General features: G+C 39.4%; 1 protein-coding gene across 8 annotated transcripts in view; it reads left to right on the top strand.

The window, feature by feature from the left end:
* Positions 1-3,874: 3,874 nt before the first annotated feature.
* Positions 3,875-21,059, top strand: part of NNT (nicotinamide nucleotide transhydrogenase) — a 100,525-nt gene continuing 83,340 nt past the window's right edge. Inside the window, exons 1-7 of one of the 8 annotated variants that reach the window (XM_071208080.1) lie at positions 4,065-4,346; positions 7,090-7,216; positions 8,408-8,548; positions 8,698-8,904; positions 13,409-13,638; positions 15,991-16,208; positions 18,051-18,138. In XM_071208080.1, coding sequence (XP_071064181.1) covers positions 8,754-8,904; positions 13,409-13,638; positions 15,991-16,208; positions 18,051-18,138 — 687 coding nt within the window. In that variant the 5' untranslated portion in view covers positions 4,065-4,346; positions 7,090-7,216; positions 8,408-8,548; positions 8,698-8,753. The other 7 variants (XM_058308768.1, XM_058308778.1, XM_071208073.1 and 4 more) reach the window with 7 other exon arrangements.

The raw sequence follows: 21,059 nt of genomic DNA on the forward strand, positions 1-21,059 counted from the left end.
CCTGCCTCATTATTCCTGCAGTGTCTTGAACCTGTGTCTGGTTGCACTATCATAGTTCTTTGTGATTTAAAACATGAGGTGGTGTCCCTTCCTGTCTTTGATCTCTTCCAGGACAGGGGCATTTTTTTACCACTGCCTGGATCCCAGTGGGAATCAATTAGTTAATTGATCGATTAGTTAATTGATTCCCTGGGTAAACATAAGTGATGTTTTCAAATTAAGGGTTTTTTTTTTGCAAGTCATTTATTTTTAAAGATAAGAAATACCTGTTTTCCCTTATGCTTTTTAGATTGTATTTTTTTCCCCCACGGCAAATACACACTTTTAAAAAATTAACATAGAAATATATTGATTGTAACAAAACTAGAAAATGCAGATGAAGGAAAAAAAGAAAAGCACATCCAACCCTACTTTTCAAAGTTAATGACAGTTAATAATTTCTCTATTTTTCACATTTTATTTTATGAACATATATATAAATAATTGGCATATATACCAATACCATAGAATATAAAGGACTATTCTATTCACGTTGCTTTTGCAATCTGCTTTGTAAAATATATTGTGAATTGGGAAGCGAATGTAGCTCAAGTTGTAACCAGATTTTGCTTAGGTTCTTGGCTATGCTGCAGAAATGAATTTCAAGAGGACTGTTGGGTTACTTAGGCCAGTAATTTACTAAGGTAGGGAGGGTAATCATGGCAGGGGGAAAAGGGTGAGAGCAGGGTACAGAAGGCAGGAACAGGCACATGGACTGCACTAGGGCAGGAACCAGAAGAGGGCAAGGCAAGGGAGTGCATGAGAGCAAGAGAGTTAGATTCGGCCTTTGTGCTTGCTTTTTTAATTTTTAAATTATTTTTAAAGTTAATTTTAGTTCTCTCCCCTTCCCCTGCCCCCCACTGCCCTGTTGTCTGCTCTCTGTGTCCATTTGCTGTGTGTTCTTCTGTGTCTGCTTGCATTCTTATTAGTGGCACTGGGAATCTGTCTTTATTTTGTTGTGTCATCTTGCTGTGTCAGCTCTCTGTGTGTGCTGCACCACTCCAGGGCAGGCTGCGCTTTTTTCACGCTGGGTGTCTCTCCTTACGGGGCACACTCCTTATGCCTGGGGCTCCCCTATGTGGGGGACACCCCTGTGTGGCGTGGCACTCTTTGCACACATCAGCACTGCATGTGGGCCAGCTCATCACATGGGCCAGGAGGCCCTGGGTTTGAACCCTGGACCTCCTATATGGTAGGTGGACGCTCTATCAGTTGAGCCAAATCTGCTTCCCTGTGCTTGCTTTTTGAACCATTAATTATTCTGCCCCTTTGCTAATGGCATGGGAGGAGTCCTGGCTATTTGCTGTTTGCTCCCCTCAATTCCCTGGGAGGGTGCAATAATAAGGCCCCTGGAGAAATATCCAGGGCTTCTTCTGGTTTCCAGAGGAAATCTCATTCTGAATGGCATAATCTTGTGAGGGTTTTCCAGCAGCCATCTTGGTGATATTGGTGTCTGCATGGACTCTTTGCCAGGTTCCAGATCCATTATTGATTCCCTATGTTACTAGCCTATTTCAAAGTGCTTGAGTGCCTGCTTCTCATGTCCAAGGTCCTGGGTTCAATCCTTGGTACCTCCTAACAAACAAACACCAAACAAAACCAACTTTCACTGGGAAGCGGATATAGCTCAGTTGTTGAGTGCCTGCTTCCCATGCATGAGGTCCTGGGTTCAATCCCTGGTACCACCTAAAAAATTTAAAAATTGAAAAATTAAAAAAAAAACCCTCATTTTCCTATCATATAGCTATAACACCATTTAAAAAAAATACGTTTTTATTAGAGAAGTTGTGAACTTGCAAAACAATCATGCACATGATTGTATGTGTGGAATTTCCCATACAACACCCCTCCACCAACACACTGCAGTGTTGGGACATTTGTTAGGAATTATGGGATAATCTCATCAGACTATTACCATTAACTATGGTCTATAGCATACCTTTGGTATATTTTTTCCATATCCCCCCTATTATCAACATAGCACAAGTTAGTATAGGGAAAGGGGGAAGACTGAGTCACACCTGGAACCCAGCAGAGAACATGGGGGTGAGACCCCACCTGGAAACCCACTGAAGGAAGGCCACTACTAAGAACAGAGCTGGGACCCCTTCCTGACATTACGAAATGGGAGGACTGAAGGTCTTAAAAAGACCTAACCCAGGTCCCAGGGAGAGTCTCACCCTGTAGCACACTGGCACCCATGTTTGGGATGTGCACTTTTTTCTTTTCTCTCATTTCTCAATAAACTCTTTACTCCCTTGCCTACCCCATGGCATGTCCTTAAACTCCTGTCATGTGACATAACCAAGCACCTACAAGCCCAGAACCCAGAGAGTTCTGCTAACAGTACATCTTTGGCATTGATTCAAGACTATTACAGTATTGCTGTTAACTGTAGTCCATAGGTATAGGTTACATTAATTGTATTTTCCCCAAGCTTCTCCACATTCTTACCATCTTACAATAGTTATGTACATTTGTTCTACTTCATAGAAGGACATTCTCGTGTTAGTACCATTAACCACAATTCTCATCCATCCCTGGGTTCACTGTTATTCAGTCCCTAGATTATTCTCTAGCTTTCTTTCAATTGACATTTACATCCCTAGACTACCCTTTTCAGCCACAATTCCATTTATAAACCAGCTATGTTAATTCTAATCACTATTATATATATCATTTTTAATGATTATATAATATTCTGTTTTATAAATGGACTGCAATATTTATAAGAAATCCCTATTAATGGATATTTAACTGGCTTTTAATTTTTTTACCATTGATGATAGTGTTGCAACCAATACTCTTATTTCTTTATAAGATCCTCGAAGTGAATTGTTGGGTGAAAAATTGCTAATTGCTTGCTTTAATCTATATACTCAAGAATTTAAAATTATCCTTGATATTAAAAGTTTTATAAGAGAGTACTTTTGTTCTTGGTTGCATTCTCTTTTGGAGCTCTTAATTTATACACACAAATATACTACGCATATATATTTCCCCAATGTATCTATCCCTGTAGGGGTTGTTAATTCTTTCACTCGTCCTTAATATTTAAATTACAGTAAATAGTAGTGACCATGCTGTAGCAGTTTGATATATGAATTCCAAAAATAGATATGGATTATGTTTGTAAATTGGTCTGTACCTGGGTGTGATTAAGTTATGATAGGGCTTTGATTGGGCCATGGTCAGTAGGGAGTTGAGTCCCCATCCCTTGGTGGGTGGGGACTCAAAGATAAGAGGCATTGCAAAGGACAGAATTGGAACTTTTTGATGCTGGAGGGTTTTAATGTTGTTTTGATGTTGGTGTTTGATGCTGAAGTCTTAAGCTGGAACCCTGGGAAGTAAGCACACAGAGGAAAGAAAAGCAAGCCGGGGGAAGAGGAACCCTGAGCCTGGAGAGAAGCAAGATCTGGGAAGACAGGAACCCAGGAAGCATGAACCCTGGCAGACATCTGCAGCCATCTTGCTTCAACACATGGAAATAGACTTTGGTGAGGGAATTACCGTATGCTTTATGGCCTGGTATCTGTAAGCTCCAACCCCAAATAATTACCCTTTATAAAAGCCAAAAGGTTTCTGGTATTTTGCATCAGCACCCCTTCGGTTAATACGACTCATCATCATGATTCAAGTTTGGGCAAATTAACGTTATATAGTCTATATTTTCCTCCTTTCATTTTAAATCAGAATACACCTGCAACTAAGTAACATAACTTTGTGAAAAGAACAGCTAGGCAAGTATGTTTTGGAGTCTTTTAAGTGTTTTACTGAAATCAGGCTAGGCCTGGTCAGGAAACATAACGTTCTCCAAGTGTGCCTTCCAGTCACTGAATATTAATACAGAAACACAGTACTTCTTCTAGGCCTGTTCCGATGTTGGAATTTTCCGGCTTTGACAGCATTCCCCAGGATTTAACTCCACCTCTCCTGCAGGAATGGAAAAACAACTCCCCCATTCCCGCCTTTCACCACCCCTCTCGTCTCCTCCCCCTTTCTGTTTGATTCTCTCCTGTTACGGCAGTTCTGGTTTTTCCTAGAGAGAGGAAAGTCAAGTACCAAAAGTAGCGTTATATTATACGCTTATATATTCTGGTGGGACACCAGAGAGAAAATTACACTTGAAACTGGCTTTCCAGGGGGAGAAGACAAATGTATCCCTGAAAACTTCAGTGCCCGCATTTGGCACTAGGTTTGATTGACAAGGTCGGGGCAAGGGAAAGCGCGGAGGGTGGGGGGCCGCGGGCCAAGCCAGAGACAAAGAGGTTTTGCTGCCACCGAGGAGAGCAGAAGGGGCCTTTAGGGTAAGTGCTTTTGCGCTCCAAGCGGGCATTTGTGAGGTCAATTAGTCCTCCTGAAAGCGGGAGGGCGGACAGAGGGGACCCAGCGGGCAAAGGGCCCGCTCCGGGAGGGGCGCGGAGCCGCGGAGGGGGCTGCGCGCTGTCACGTGTGCCGCCGCCGATTGGGGCTGTTCTTCCGGGTTGGAGGCGCACAGCCGCGGAGACCGAGCCCGGGTCTGCCCGCTCGGCGTCCCCTCGCGGCCCGCAGCCCACGGCGCCCGGCCTCCGGGATCAGGTGAGCGCCCTCGTGCTGCTGGCGTGGGCAGTCGGGGCAGCCCGGGCGCGCGTCTGGGGCGTGACCGGAGAAGGGGCGCGGGGCCGGCGCTGAGGACCCGAGTCCCCTTCTAGGAAGGAGACCTGTCAAAGAGCAGAAGGGGGCGGGGTCAGTAGCGCCGGTCCCAGGGCCCGCCAGCCGGGAAAGACGCCGGCGGCAGCGCCTGGGTCACCCGCAGGCCGGGCAAGGACAGCTGTCTCCACAAAGGCCCCCTTTCTTGTCTCCCGTAAGGCTAGGTGAGAGGGTGGATTCGGGAACCGGCTCCGCGCCGGAGCAGGGAAAGGATCAGCAGCTGTCTAGGTATCTCCGAGCTTTGGGGTTGGGGGTGGGAGCGGTGGGGATGGCACGGGGGCATTTTCTCGCATGTATGGGAGGGGGAAAGGTCATAGAGGACTCCTGATGGGGGCTGTTCCCAGAAAGGGGACAGCTGGACGCCTCGAAATGGTGCTTGAACCTTCAGGGAGTTCGGGGCGGGTGCTAGGCTGGAGACCTATGAGGTGGCGAGCAAAAGTTGACTGTTTGTGGGGGCGGGGTGATGTTGGTCGGTGCTACCTTCTGCGGGGGCCGAAAGTGGAGCTGCAGCGGGCAAGGGTGGGGTGGGGTGGGGGAGGAGAGACAGCGCAGGAGACCGCCTGGGGCAGGAGCAGATTCAAACTGGAGAGGCGGAATAACTTCTACAGCCTGGGCCAATCCGCTCAGGGGAAGGTTATAAATAGCGGTCCCTTGCAGCTGCTAGTCGAGTGGACGTTTAGCTGCCAAGGGAGGGGTGGCATTGGTGGCTGTGGCCGCTGCGCCGGTGGCTTTGGGCTAGGTCACGCCGCCTGGCAGGCTAAAACAAGGGTATTGTGTCCTTGTTGATATGTCGTGCTTTGAAGCGCGACTGTTTAAAGGTTGCAGGCGTCCTTTATTCGCCCTGTGGTGCAGGGTAGTCCTTAAGGGGTCTGTTGGGAGCCTTAAGGAACAGACTTTATTCCGAGCGAGGGCAAGAGTGCCCACGTACCTTTATTTAAAATGCTCTCCTCTTCCCCCTTGGAACTCCCTCTTCCCCCTTTTCTAATGTTCACAGACCAGGCAGTTTAGGATTACCTTTTTCTAAGCACGTGCGCAGATGCTGCTCACTTACCTTTGCTAATGGACTCAGTTTTCCACGAGGATTTCATTTTCAGAGGAAATTTCCTGAAGCTCCTTGGAGAATATGTTCAATAGATACTCACTCTTCAGGTTGCTTAGCCCTAGTTTCATTGTCAGTCAACAACTATTTATTGATTTCCTCTATTTTGTGCAAAGCACAAGCCAGAGGTTAACACCAAAGTGAAAAATAATAACAACAGGAATAATGCCTTCTTACACTGAAAAAAGAATTTATGTGTGGTAAGGACTTAATCCTCACAACAGCCTTTTAAAAATGGGTGCTATTACTATCCCCATTTTAAAAAAGAAATCAGGAGTAGAGAAACTAAGTGACTGCCAAGGTCACACAGGCTCCAGGGTTCACCCTCTTATTCTTTATACTCTCCTCACTCTCTAGGTTGGGTGCTTGCCCTCAAGGATTTTAATATCCAGTAGGAGAGATAGTTACCCAGATAATTTATGTTAAACTGGTCCTATGAATACTATTCTGAAAAATTAGTTATTCTTTTTTATTCAATTTTGATATAAAGTTTCTCCCTATTGCTTCCAAGTTATGGAAGCACATAGCTTATACAACAGAGAACTTTAAAGTGAAGATGGGAAAAGGTGACAATTAAGAGGCAATACTATCTTTGGTATAAACATTTACTAGTCAGTGATAAGATGGTTCACATATTCTCCTAATATCTTTCACCATCATTTGTATTGGGTTTAGGCTTAGGGATGTGGACTCTTCTTGACTGCTGCCCTGTATGTTCACAGCTTGAATTAAGTAGAATTTTTAAGAGAAATCAGCCTCTGAAAGCCCTTTGTTTTATTGTAATAGCTGATGCCTCTGTCAGGGATCTGCTCAGCATTAAATGACCATTTTCCAAGTAGGCAGCACAGATTTTCCAGACCCAGGCCATGAAATAGGACTTCAGCTTGAAAGCATTGTAAAAGTCTCATGTAATCATACAATTTTAGTACCTATAGGAACCCTAGAGACCTGCTTTCCTATGCCCCTTTAACAGATGAGCAGACTGAGACTCAGAACAGTTCATGGCAAACAGTGTGTGAGTGGCAGATTTAGACAGAACACAGGCATTCTTATAGCTATCTTCATTTTTTTTGCTGATGAGGTCTGGGTAAGCCTTGTCAGTGCCATGGGAGCAGTGGTTGTTGGGGAGCTGGGATGACCCTAAAAGAGAAACTAGGGTAAATGGGTAGGTTGTAATATGGTTAGTCCATTCATTAATGGTTGGGAAAATAATCTCGCTCAAGACAGGGATTATCTTTTATCTAATTCTGCATCTCCCTCAGTTCTTGTCATAGATTCAGTGAAAGTGTTGAATGTGTAGCTGAAGTTTGAACACACTGGTTCTTGGTTTTGGCAAATGAATGAGGAGGATGATTATGGGACTCAGGAATGCTTTAGGACTGAAATGAGGTAACATGTGGAAACACTTTGAAAATGAAAAACCTTCTATTCAAACGCAGGGTTATATAAATGTTTAACTGAATCACATTCTCTAGCTTTTTTCATGTTATTCTCTCCTTCTCCAATGCCTTTCCCTCCTTTTCTGAGCCCTCCAATAACACAATGTCTTTGATCCCTCAAAGAACTCTGAACTTGTGTTACTCTGCTGTATAGTTTTATTACTTGTTGACTTTTCTTATCTCCAAGTATTGTGACCTATTCCAATTTGATTTTACAAATGCTTCCAATGGCCATGCCTCGGAGAGGTGGCCTTCAGTACATATTTTTTGAATTAAAGGGCATCTTACCAATAAAGACCACCTGGACTGAGAATTTCCATTACCAATGTGGGCTCTCTGCTGTTTGTGAGAAGTTGCTTTGGGGAGAGGGTGGCAGCAGTTCTGAAATTAAAAATGAGCTAGCCCCCTCTTCCTCTGGAGGCTGGGAGAGTGTTTTATGACATCTTCCAGGAACAGAGGCTGGATCCTTCAATGGCCTTCAAGATGGGACAGAACTTAATGATGTCATTGGTGTAGTTAACTGAGCTTGACTGATAAGACTTCCAGGTCCTCTGCTTTTTTCTACCTTTGAAGGAAAGAGAGGCGGATGGAGGTATATTGGGGATTGTGGGGAGGGGGGGAGTACCTTCGATGTATCCCTGGAGAGTTGCCAAAGGTGTCCACAGGAAAGACCAGTGATGCCTCACCCATCTGGTTAGAGTTGGCAAAAGATCGACTTGTGAGAACCACTGACAGAAGAGTTCCGTTCCCAGTTATACCTATATCTGTCAGCACAAGCCTATGTGTTAAAGAGACCATAGACTTTTTTTTTTTTTTTGTATTGGCATTATATACTATTCACGTTTAATTTTTCCTGAGGTGTGTACTTTGTAAACGTGGATCTTGGTTTGCTCACTCAGCTTCAGTTCAGAGGGTCTCACAGGTTGAGGTTACTGCTGTGCTGAATAGGATGCTAGTGTTTTCTGATCACATGGTGGGTAAGTGAAAGCCCCTACTGTACTGTATAGTATTTTAGACAATTTGGGGGAATTCAAGGGTAACTTTGACTATATGCCATTTTTACTGGGTTTGCTGACTAAAAGATATGAGTTCATGTAGGTTGAGACTGCACTGTGTTACAATTTGCTGTTTTATTTTCCAGCTACATTAAGGACTAAATAGACTTATGTGAACTGTGAACTAGCCTTGGATTGAACAATAATTTAAGACTCCAATTTGTGTGGGAAAATGGATTCCAAGTTTTAAATACCTGAATTGGAAACAAACTTTTCACGTATCTTTTGTAAGTAAAGGACTTGGGAAATAAATTCTTTGTAGTTGCTCACATATAACTTTTATATTCCAAGCTCTTTAGATTAGTATCTTTTATGTTTTTGACATGCAGAGTATGTATTTCTTGACACATAAACATTTTATTTTCTTTCCCCTTAGTTGATTTACCTTGAGGGACATTGGACGTAATTCAGAAAGTGGGAGCTCATATCAACATGGCAAATCTATTGAAAACAGTAGTGACTGGCTGTTCATGTCCTTTTCTTAGCAATTTGGGATCCTATAGGATTCTTCCTGGGAAGAAGGATTTTTTACGGACATTTCACACTCATCAGGTGCTGTGGTGCAAAGCCCCTGTAAAACAAGGTAAAGTCTCACTTCAGTGTATATAAATTAAAGCTTCAAGTCATATGAGCTAATATATCCACTGATTATAGATAAAAGGCAAAGTCATGCAATTTTATGCCCTGGTGCTTGTGAGTGATGATTTTAAATAAAAAAAAAAACAACCCAACCTAAGTGAGTGCTTTCTTATGTTTTCCATGTATAGAAGTTCCTGATTGTCAGTACTAACAGAGAGGAAAACATAACAGAAAAAGACAAATGATAAGCCAGTTGAGTTGTACTGGGACCATGTTCATAGTCACCATATTTCCTAGCAACCCTTCCTTTTTCCTACTCAGTACTGGGTGAATTATACCATCTATGATTCATCTGTGCTCAGGAAATTAGGAACTGAGTATATTATAATAATTGAGCTGCCATATTCTTCCCCCAGTTCAATAAATGGCAACTTTATCCTAGTTGCTCAGGTCAGAAACCCTGGGGTCATCCTAGATCCTCATGGTAGATACTGGTCAGCTGTAACTTGGACCTAGAATCTGTCCTCTTCTTGCATCACCTTTGTTATCATTCTGGTCCAACCCACCATCATCTGCTACCTGGATTGTTGCACCAGTCTTCTCACTGGTCTCTGTGTTTTCTGCCTTTCCCTCCCTACAGTCTGTTCTGCACACAAGAGAAAGACTAATATTTTTGAAATGTAAGATCTTGTCACTCATTCAAAGTTCACTGCTAGCTTCCCAGGTCAAAAAGAGTAAGAGCCAAAGTCTTCCAGTTGCCTTCTCTGATCTGAACACTATGTGCTGCTGTTTTGGAGTTGCAGGCTAGAAGGAGGAAAGGCTCACAGGGACCCTTCTAGGCTGGGTCAACTCCCTTGAAGCATTCCTGCCAGAAGACCCAGTACTCCTGTGTCCACATCACTGGCCAGAACTCAGACACGTGGTGAAACCTAGCTTTAGGGGAGGCAAGGACATCTAGTTTTTTATTCCAGGTGGCAGCATAGCAGGGGATACTGTTCCTAAGGTGGAAGAAGAGAATGGATATTTAGGGGATAACCGGCAGTCTTTGCCACATGGAATAATGCCCTTTTTCATTGCTTAAGTTTGTCGGACTGTTTGTCTATGCATTAAAGACCCCTAAACTGCTAGATTTTTTGACATATGTCTGCTTTTACAGCCTCTTTTCTGGTTCTCAGATGATGTTACTATTGGCACGGTACCTGTCCCTAAGAGCCCCCAATTTTTCTTCAGATTTGTTTTTAAACTAGTCTAGCAAGCAAGGTTATCCAATGTGATAAAAATTGTGTGGAAAAATAAAAGGAAATAACTGCATTGAGGACATGATAAGTATTCTTGGGAGTAAATGCATGGACCTCAAGATCTGTATATCAAATATGTATAATACCTTTTTTTGGGTTTAATTTCTTGATAATTTACTAGATAATTTTTTAAAATCTCAAAATTATAAGGATTATTTTTCCCCTTAATATAAGCAGGGTTTTTTTCATTACCACTTTGAAAATAATGAAAAGCAATTCCAGTCAACCAGTATTCAAATTTTCCCAATTGTTTCTTTTTCCTCTTTTCTTATTTTTAATAGTTACCTTGTCAAAATAATGCTCCAAAGAGAGTCTACACTGCATTTGGTTGCTCTGTCTCTTAGATTTCTTTTGATCAATGAGTCCTCCTCCTCTTTTTTCCTTTTAATTTACTTGGTAAGAGATTAGTTCTTGCCCTGGAGAATTTCCTGCATTCTGAGTATTGCTGATTGAATTCCCTTGGTATTTAACTAATTTCTCTGTCCCTTGTATTTTCTTTACCATTTAGTTAGATCTGAAGCCTTGCTGAGATTCAGGTTCATGGGGGGTGGTGTGCACTTTCTATTGTGTTACCTCAAGAAAAGTGATTGGTGAGTTTGAGCCTTGTCAGTATGATCTTTCTGTTATGAAGTTGCCATCAGTTTTTCATTCAAGCACTATAGCAATTATTTGATAATTATTGGCTAATCTACGATTGTATTAGGGGTTTCAAAATTGTGATATTCTGTCTTTCCATCTCCATTTATTAGCTAGAATTTTCTGTAAAGAAAAACTTTCCCTCTTTTATTCAGTTAACCCTGAGATCATACTGGAAAGGTGGGGTAAATGTATGATTCTTTCCCATTATTTACCAGTTTTTGGAATAATGAGTTTGTTCCTTTGTGAATTAGTTTACTATAGCTGCTGTAACAAATTTAAGGTCTTAAAACTGCACAAATTTATTATTTTACATTTCTGGAGGTCAGATGTCTGAAATGGGACTCCACAGGCTAAAATTAAGGTTTCAATAGAGCTATGTTCCTTGTGGAGGCTAAAGGGGAGAATCTACTTCCTTGCCTTTTCCAGGGTCTGCAGGCCTCTTGCATTACTTGGCTTGTGTTCCTTTCTTCAGTCTTCAAAGCCTGCAGTGTGGTGTCTTTAAATAGCTCCTTGACCCTAACTTTTCTCCCTCCCTCTTCCACAGATCAGGACTCTTGTGATTATATTAGGCCCACTTAGATAATTCAGGATAATTTCCCTATTTTAAGGGAGATGATCAGCATTCTGAATTTCATCTGCTACCTTAATTCCCCTTTGCCATGTAATCTGACATATTCAGGATATTAGGATGTGGACATCTTTAGGAGGCCATTTTTCTGCCTACTACATGTGACTTTCTCCAAAGTTGACCAATGAAGATTTTAAAATATATTTTTTTAAATTTATTTTTTGAGTATTATTAGGAACTCATGGATTTAAACGTATTTGGCTGTGTTTTTCTTACTGCAATTTATTATTCTTTTTAATGTTCAAATTGTGCCATCTTTGACCAGTAGAAGTTCCTTCTGGCTGGTTCTTAAATCCTTTTGACATGACTTCAGTCATCTTTGGTAGCTTCCATGATTTCTGATGTGCAGGGCCTGGATAATTTGAGGTTTCTCTCCAGAGAAGTACCACATGTAATTTAACTTTGGACATCAATCCAAATCCAGCATACTATTATTTTCCTTCTTCAGTAGGGAGTAAGATTCAGCCTTTTTTTTTTTTTTTTTGCCTTTGGCTTACTGTAAATTATTATTGCTTAAGTACTTAGTGTGGGATCTAAGACTGTTCAAATGCAAATGTTTTTAGATTGACTTAATCTCTCTAAGGTCTCAGTAAGTTACTTGACAGAGATAATTTGATCCATTTTTTATTAGGTATAATTCAGAGTTTGTTTTGTATGAATAGATTTTCTACACCTTAGCAGTCCTTAAATAGAAGCAGGTGCCTTTTATTAAAAATATTTGTTTATACCACATGTTGATTAAGACAGGAGTAACTAATGTCCTTTAGCAAAAACTTACCTAAACCGTATATAAATATTTTGAGTCTGTTATTATGCAGTCTCTTTTGGGCTGCAAAGAACAAAGATATGCCAGGTTACGTTTTGTGTTGAGGATTTATTGTATGAACTGTTGAGGAGTATGGGAGCACAGGAAACCTGTCGTCTACTTTAAGAAGAAGTGGAATGTTATGCTGGGTTTCATGGCTAATGCTAACAGGCCACCATTCTTGTGGCTCATCTCCCTTTGGGTGTCCACTACTGAGGTTTCTCCCACTGGTGATGCTGACCTCCCTTTGATTACCTCATGGCTGTGCTTACAAATTGCTTCTATACCACTTTACACTCTGTGTCCCTTTCTGTGGGTCTCCCATTCAAATCCTATGAACAAGAACCTGTTTGGGTTGTGTAGTCACTGACCAAGATAGAACAAGAGTGATGGATAGAGTGGCCAAGGTAGAGCCAGCAGAGGTTTTGTACGAGATCATCTCATAGGCTGCTGGTTTTCCTCATGCCTGTCTTGTAGATAATTATCTTTGGCACAACTGCTAATCCTAGGTCTAAACAGGTGCACCTAGCCTTACAGTGTCTCAAGATAAAAACACTTGGAAAGCTATGAGGATTGCCTATGGCCAAATTGCCAGGAAGGGGAGTTATGTGTGGTACACCATAAATATGTCTAGTACAGGGTTATTCTTTAAAACAGCTAATTATTTCTGTTTTTGTTTAAGAACAGGGAGACCATAACTCAAAAGGATTAATTTGAAGAGTGAAGTCAGTTTGCCAAGTGATCTCTCAATCCAGTTTTTCTTAAGAATAAGCTAAGCTAGCTATGTACCTTGAGAAGAGACATTTGGGCAAATAAAATATTAAGAATTTTCTGGAGAATGGGCATAAAAATTTTCCCATCACTTATCAGCAAAATTCAAAGTATTATGATTATGAATCAGTAACATCATTTTTTTTTGTAGGTACTGGTGATTGAACACTTTGTACATGTGAAGCACATGCTCAACCACTGAGCTACATCCACTTCACAAGTAACATCATTTTGAGCAGCAGCTTGTACTGCAGTATATTTTGAGGAACAGCCCATTTCTATTTTCTGAAATCTGTTATTAAACATTGAATTGTTGTTTTTTATTTTTACCAAATGTATTTTTGTTTGTGACTTTTTCTGTTTGTAGGAATTCCATATAAGCAACTGACTGTTGGAGTCCCCAAGGAGATTTTCCAAAATGAGAAACGAGTGGCATTGTCTCCGGCTGGTGTTCAGACTTTGGTCAAACAGGGTTTTAATGTTGTCGTGGAGTCAGGTGCTGGCGAAGCTTCCAAGTTCTCAGATGATCACTATAGAGCAGCAGGTGCTCAAATCCAAGGGACAAAGGAAGTGCTGGCTTCTGATTTGGTGGTCAAAGTAATTATTCCTTTTTCCTCTCCCATTTACATTAGGCTGACTTTTTAAAATATTTTCAAAGAAAATTAAATTACTGTCTTGCTGGTGCTATGTCTTTTCAAAGGATACCATTTTCTCAAAGAAACGGTTACAGGTTGTGAATGTATTTCATACTCCAGTAGGGCTTTTATCAGGCATGTCATGTATGTTTATCTATGAGAACAGGAAAGGTGATCTTCAGACATTTTTACATTTGGTCTGTGGAAATTCCCTTTTTAACAGCTAGGAAAAATTTGTAAGACAATTTCCCCTTTATATCCAAAATGTCTACAGATGAATAAACTCCCGCTAGGGTGGAAAGAAGTTGTGAAACTCAGCTTGGTACTGAATGTACAGTGCTCTTTTGATAACTAGAAGGCTCAATGATATACACCTATGTAAGTGTTATTTCTAGAGAGGGCATGACTATTCTGGAGAAATCAGCATTGGCCTGAATGGTGAATAGCTTCACCTATTTTAATAAAAGACCATAAGTTGATGTACAATAGAAATCTGATGAAGAATTTTAAAGTCTGAAGTAAAGAAACATAGAATAAGGGAAAGTGAACTCTATCAAGAATCTAGCAGAAGATGGTTACTAGAGTTGAACACTAAATTCTGAGCCTTCTGCAACCAAAGCAAAAGGGAAGTATGACTCTATTTATGTGACTGTCAGATTAAAATAAGCTTTTCACTTTTCCAGGAAAGATAAGCTTTTTCCAACATTCTTGTCTAAAAGGAATCAATCACATAGTTTTTTTACTTTAAGTCTAATGTATGACTCACCAGGATCTTAATAGTTTTTTTTGGCAGAAGATGTAAAGCCATTTTTTCTACAGTCTTTAAAAATTAATTAGTAAAGTGTATGGTATAGAGATAAATTGCAATTCAGCTAAGAATTTTAAAGTTTTTAGGTTTACAGATACTTGGTGATCTAAAAGAGCTTAGGAAAAATAGAAGAATGAATAAAATCCATTCCCAAGTAGTTTCTAAGAAAAAAAACCTTTTGAAATATTCCACAAAAACAGATTGGTAGAGTGAAAATAATTTTTGGAAATGCTTTGCATCCCTTTAGTGATTTACACATGTTAAAGGTGCTGAGAAATCTGATAATATAAACCTGGATAATTTTATACCAGCATTGATAAACTGCTTGACCTTAGAGTCTCTCTTGTGGTTCAAGCCTGTTAATATTCTGTGGAAAGCAAGGAAAACATTCTCTTAGCTTGACTCACTCACTAATATGCCAACAGTCTCAGCTGAGCCTTGGCTAGGGGCCAGTAGAATCAATTCAAAGTTGTCCTCTAATTTTTACCAAATCTGTATTATAGATTTTCATTGAGGAAAATAGAGCTTGCGAGAGTCTTAGTTAAAGTCCAGAACCTAGAGTCCCATGTATCACTTGGTCAGCAACTGAAATGTGAATAACTGTCAAAGATGTCTTATAGGTAAAAGGTGAAATGCTTTGATATCAAAGTATTGACGCAGTATTTGTGTTTGTATTTCCTTTTAAAATGTAAACCCCAGATGCTGTGTTTTCTGGGTTTACGTGCCTGAAAACAGCTCTCCAAACTGGAAGCTAAAGAAATGATACACTTTAATTGAGGACTGATTTTAAAATTGGATATAAAACATATTTTACAACACTTTTAAACTGAAAATTCTAAATTTGGCTTTAAAAAGTAGAAGTTTGAAAACTTTCAAGCATGTGGAGTATATAGTCATAGGCTGATTTGATACTTCTTAACATACTAGAATATATGGTAGCTTTTTTTTTCTAAATCTAGTTCAGCAAGGTTACTATTTTGAATTGTGTTCGTCTATATATATTTATCGGGAATTTTAGGTGAAAAATTTATACGCACTGCCATGGAGATTTTAGTTTATAGTGTTAACTTCCACTATTCCAAATGTTTATGCTATGCCCATCAGAATTAGGAAGGATTGAATCCTTGAATATATGACAAAAATTTCTTGTCTTTTTGTTCTGATATTTCTTAGTTTTAGCAGAGTATGATAGATTTTAGGAGGACAGATTTATTATAGAACCTACTTTTCCCCTGCCCTACTCTTCTGTAGAGCAAACCTGCTCTATTACTGTGTTTTTTCTGGGAGTATGTGCTCTTTTCCCAAACCAGTCCATCAGTCAGAGCATACATGGTGTAGGTCTTAGTGTGCCTTACCTTGCTTAGGAGTTTAGTCAGAAATTTATTGATGGAGGTTTACTTACGGAGTATTATTTCCGTTATAGCAGATTACCTAAATTGCCCGATTTACTTAAAAATATTTGTAAGGTATTTATAGTTTTAATCTCTGACTTGACTTTTTTCTCAGGTGCGAGCTCCCATGGTTAATCCAACATTAGGTGCCCATGAAGCTGAACTTTTAAAAGCATCGGGAACACTGATTAGTTTTATTTACCCAGCCCAAAATCCAGACCTGTTAAATAAACTTTCTAAAAGGAAAACTACAGTCCTGGCAATGGACCAGGTTCCAAGAGTTACAATTGCTCAGGGGTATGATGCCCTAAGTTCCATGGCTAACATTGCTGGGTAGGTTGATTCTTTTCCATTTCAATTTACACAAAAGCTCAGTATGTGTTACGGAAACATTCTTGCTATAGCTCTTCTCTTTTGCAGTGATTTTACTTGGTGATTGTTGGAGATTTCAGCCCCTCTCCTTTTGGCTTTGCTTGAATGGCGGTGAGGTGCCCAGAAACATGCCTACTCTTGATCCCATAAACTTTGACCCCAGAGTTGCCTGAAGTTTGAACCTTCGGGAATCAGTGAGAACAATTCAGAGAATCACTGCCTTATGTCCTGATTTGTTCTATGAAAAATGAATCATAAGTTATATGTCTCCACACTGTGTGCTGTAAATCATTGTCTGACTCTCATACACAGCCATATTACAGTGAAGACATCTTTAATTGATTCCTTAATATTAATTCTGAACTTTTTCTCATAAAAAGTTGATAACACTTTGTCACTTTATTCCATTCAAAATTTTCTGATATATTTCCTGTGTTATTAATTTCATTTTTGTTTTCCTTCAGAATAGCAACTGAATCTTTAAAAACAATTGTCTCCAAAATTAATTTCTTATAATGACCTTTGAATCTTTATTGTATTTGCTTGTCGAAATTTTTTATCATTTGGATTCATGATACTAAGATTAACAACTGATAAAATCTCTAAGATACTGTTTACCTGCTCTAGTATGATTTAATTTAAAGTAACAATGGTGATTGTTATATGTTTTGCATTAATTGTTATACTAAGCATTATTCTGTTGAAATATGATCAGGTAAAGGTTTTGTTGTCTGTTATTAGATAGATCTTAATTTAGATAGTTGCATTATAATGTTCAGGCAGAGTATGTATTACTAAGAGAGAATGTACAGAAGTACTTTTAAAGTATAAAATGGTGTGAAGGTGAAGTCAAAACAGTACATCAGTGATTTCTGAAAGAAAAAATGGTGTAATTTACTAGTTTTTATTGCATAGCTTGTTTCTATAGCTAAACACTCTAAAATTCACCCATCACTCACTGTGTATCAGGCTTTATGCTAAGTGTATTATCTCATTTAGCCTTCACAACAACTCTGAGAGAAAGTTGTTCTTTTTGTCCATGTTCTATAGATGAGGGAATCAAGGTTTAGAGAGTTAAGGAAATTCGCCTAAGGTCACGAAGCAAATCAGTGGTAGAACTAGGGCTTGAGGTCAGTCTGCCTCAAAATCCCCTGCTTTTATGCATTAGAGGTAAGGGAGGTGTTTTATGTTTCTGAGGTTGGAATCTTATTATATACAAGTAATGTAAATTTTTAAACTTTGAAATTATTTTTCCCCATTATATAGGAACTACATCTTTATCAAAGAAAATTTGGTCAACATAGTAAAGTAAAACAAAAAGTTTTAAGTATTCATAGAACCAGTATCCAAAGAACACCACTGGCAACATTTTCTTGTCTCTTTCTTTCCTCTTTTCTATCTCAACTGATCTTCTGCAATATTTATTATGGAGACGCTGGATAGCATCATGGGTTAGCGTTTGCCTCCACAGGCAGGCTGCCTGATGAGGCTTCTGGCTCTGCCATTTATTAGCTGGGTGACATTGGTCAGGTCTTTTTATCTCTCTGTGCCTCAGTTTTCTCATCTGTAAAATGGAGATCATAATTGTATCCATCCATAAGGTTTTTGAAGATGAGAGGAGTGAAATATATATATATATATGTCACTTAGAACTGTTCTTGGCACATACAAATACTATTTAAATATTAACTGTTATTTTTATTCTTTGATAAATAAAAATTTAATTGAAAACTTAGGGTGATATATGAGCCCAAGGTCTTAAATTGTATGGAATTATTTATCTCTTCTTTATTTTTTCTCAAGTTATAAGGCTGTTGTATTAGCAGCAAATCATTTTGGACGGTTTTTCACTGGTCAGATCACAGCAGCTGGAAAAGTTCCTCCAGCTAAGGTAGGTGAAATGTTTAATGTTTCTTCATAAGGTTAATTAATTAAAGGTGAGTGGATGTAGAGTCCTAATGTATGTATAGTTATTTTAAATTTTTATGTGTTAACTTCACACTGATGACTTCTGTGGCTCATACAGATATTTGGTAGAGCCTCAAAGCCACACACTTAAGATTGCTTGAAAAAAAAAGAATTTTGATATTTCTGAAAGTTCTAGTTTTCTTCCTGTTTTGCCTTACTAACTTGAATTTTAGAGACTATATTTTGGTTAACTTGTTCTATGTAGCTTGTTCATTACTTTTTTTTTTTTTTAAATTTCATCAAATTCTGGGTTTCCCAATCATTGCAACATATTGGTTCTTCACTTTTTGCAAAATTTTGGGTCAAGAGAACAAAAAATGGGAGAGATGGTGAAATCAGGGCATCTGGCAGAAAGGGCGCCAATTTCTTAATTTAGATTGAGACCAGAAAGGAACAGTTAATGGTCAGAGGTGGGATGATTAGGTGAAAGAACAGGAGTATTGTATTGTAACTGTTCGAAACTAAAAACAATAAATAAGTATATGAACACTTAAGCTGGGTATAGGAGACAAGACAGTAAATATTGTCATTTACCTGCCTAGTGTCTTCTCTGTCTGTAGAGTACAGGTTTACCTGGTGCTTTCTACTCTGAAGTACTTTGTTAAATAAATCCAGAGTTCATGAGCAAAGTAAATCTAAAAAAAAATAGAAAAAAAGATAATCATGGCTTTGACAAATATAGTTATATTGCCTTGGAAAACAGGCCAGGTAAAGAAAAATGACAAAAGGTATAAAAAGGGAGACAAGGGAAGGAAAGAAGAAAGAGGGAGAAGGAGATCAAGAATATGGTCATAAGGAATGAAGAAGCATAATATTTACTTTTCAGTTCTATTTTTAAAATTTCTTTTGCTTTGAGAGTACATGGTTTTTGGCATGGTTATTCTAAAATGTAGCATTAAAAGGGATGTAAGGTTTTAAAAGTATTATTCAATAAAAAATCAGATGGATATGTAACTGATAGAAAGAATGTAATATGTAGTTAATAGGGTTACTGTCTACCCAGGCAAAACATAAAGGATAGTTAAATGGATTGTCAAAACATAGACCTAGGACGATTCAGCATTTTTCACTCTAAAAATGTTTACAGTTTATTACCATGAAGTGTAGTGAAAGTTTCTTGGAATATGACTAGTTTGATGAGGAATAGAATTAGAATTCAGAAAAATTAGAGTATATAATTTTTCCACCTGTTAAGTGGAGGCCAGTATACTTTAAGGAAGGAGCAAACAACACCAACGTGGTATGTGAAATGATTACATTTTGACTTTCTTGGATCCTAAGAAAATGTCTGGCACTCATGGTGACCAGAAGTTCATACTGTTCTTAAACTGTCTGAGTGCTTTGGTGCACAAATCTACCATGCTGCTTTTGTTAGACTATTTCTAGAAATAATTTTGAAAAGAAAATGCTTTCTTTTTGAAGCATAAAGCTTCAAATTTAAGGGATTAAAAGGGATTAAAAAGACAAGAGGTTAAGAGAAGGAGACTCAGTCAGCCTTTAAAAGGTGGAAAAGTGTCTTTACTGAGAGTTTCAATGGCAGCTGAGGGGACTTTGGTTAGATGCCAAAAATAGTTGTGTGATACTGAAGAATTAGATTAGTTGTGCTTATCAAGGTACACTGGATAGTATTTTTTCTGGGTTTCCTGTAACATGGTGAGTTCTTTCTTGTTTAGGATGAGCTCAAATCAGTCAGTTGAAGGCTTATGATATGGTAGACACTGTTCTAGGAGCTGGGAATGGCATGGTTAAGACAAATGAAGCGGATATGGCTCAAGCGATAGGGCTTCTGCCAACCATATGGGAGGACCTGGGTTCAATCCCTGGGGCCTCCTGGTGAAAAAGAAGAGAAAATATGCCTGCGCGGTGAGCCAGTGCCCACACAAGTGAGTCATGCAGCAAGATGATACTGAAACAAAAGAAAGATGAAGGGGAGAGTCAAGGTGAAGCGCAGCAGAAACCAGGAACTGAGGTGGCTCAGCTGATGGAACCTCTGAATCCTAGAGGAGAAAACATGAGAAGAGAAGACAAAAAGAGAAATAGATATAGACGATCACACAGTGAATGGGCACAGCTGGGCAGTGGGGGAGGGGAAGGGGAAGAGGGGGAAATAAATAAATCCTTAAAAAAAAAAAGACAAACAAGATCCCTGCCACATGGAGCTTACATTCTAGAGAATCTAGGGTGAGATGACATAAATTTACACATACTACCATGGATATGCATAAATATCCATACAATGCTATATGTATATAATATACATCTATTAATATAATATTCAATTAATATCTAAGAAGATTTCAGCTATAAGGGAAGTTAATGGGATGATGGGACATTGAGTAAAGGGGCAAGCTACTCTAGTTCAGGTAATGGGGAATGCTCCTCTGACATTTGAATTGAGACCTGAAGGATGGGAAGAAAGAACCCATTTGTGATGAGCAAGGTTTAGGATTCCAGGCAGAGGGAACAGTAGATCTAAATGCCCTGTAGTGGGCAAGAGTTTAGTATGTTCAAGGTAAGGAAGTGTTACTGTGGGGGGAGTGGTGGGGTGGGGGCGGTGGGGGTGAATGGGGACCTCATATTTTTTGAATGTAATATAAAAAATAAAATAAAATAAAATTTAGAAAAAAAAAAAGATAAGGAAAGCTCTGGGCTTGGAGTGTGTATTGAGCAAGGTAGAGAGTAACCTGAGATGATGTTGGGAAGGTGGGTCTAGGCTGGATCGGGTGGGGCCTCTCTTATGGTCACATGACAAAGTTTGGATTCTTTTGCAGGTGAGAAAAGTGTCTTAGGATTTAAAAAATTCTTTCTGGCAGTTTGGTGGAGCAGTGGATAGATAGTAGGGGG

The sequence above is a fragment of the Dasypus novemcinctus genome, chromosome 2 (genome assembly GCF_030445035.2).
Source record: "Dasypus novemcinctus isolate mDasNov1 chromosome 2, mDasNov1.1.hap2, whole genome shotgun sequence".
Classification (NCBI taxonomy): domain Eukaryota; kingdom Metazoa; phylum Chordata; class Mammalia; order Cingulata; family Dasypodidae; genus Dasypus; species Dasypus novemcinctus.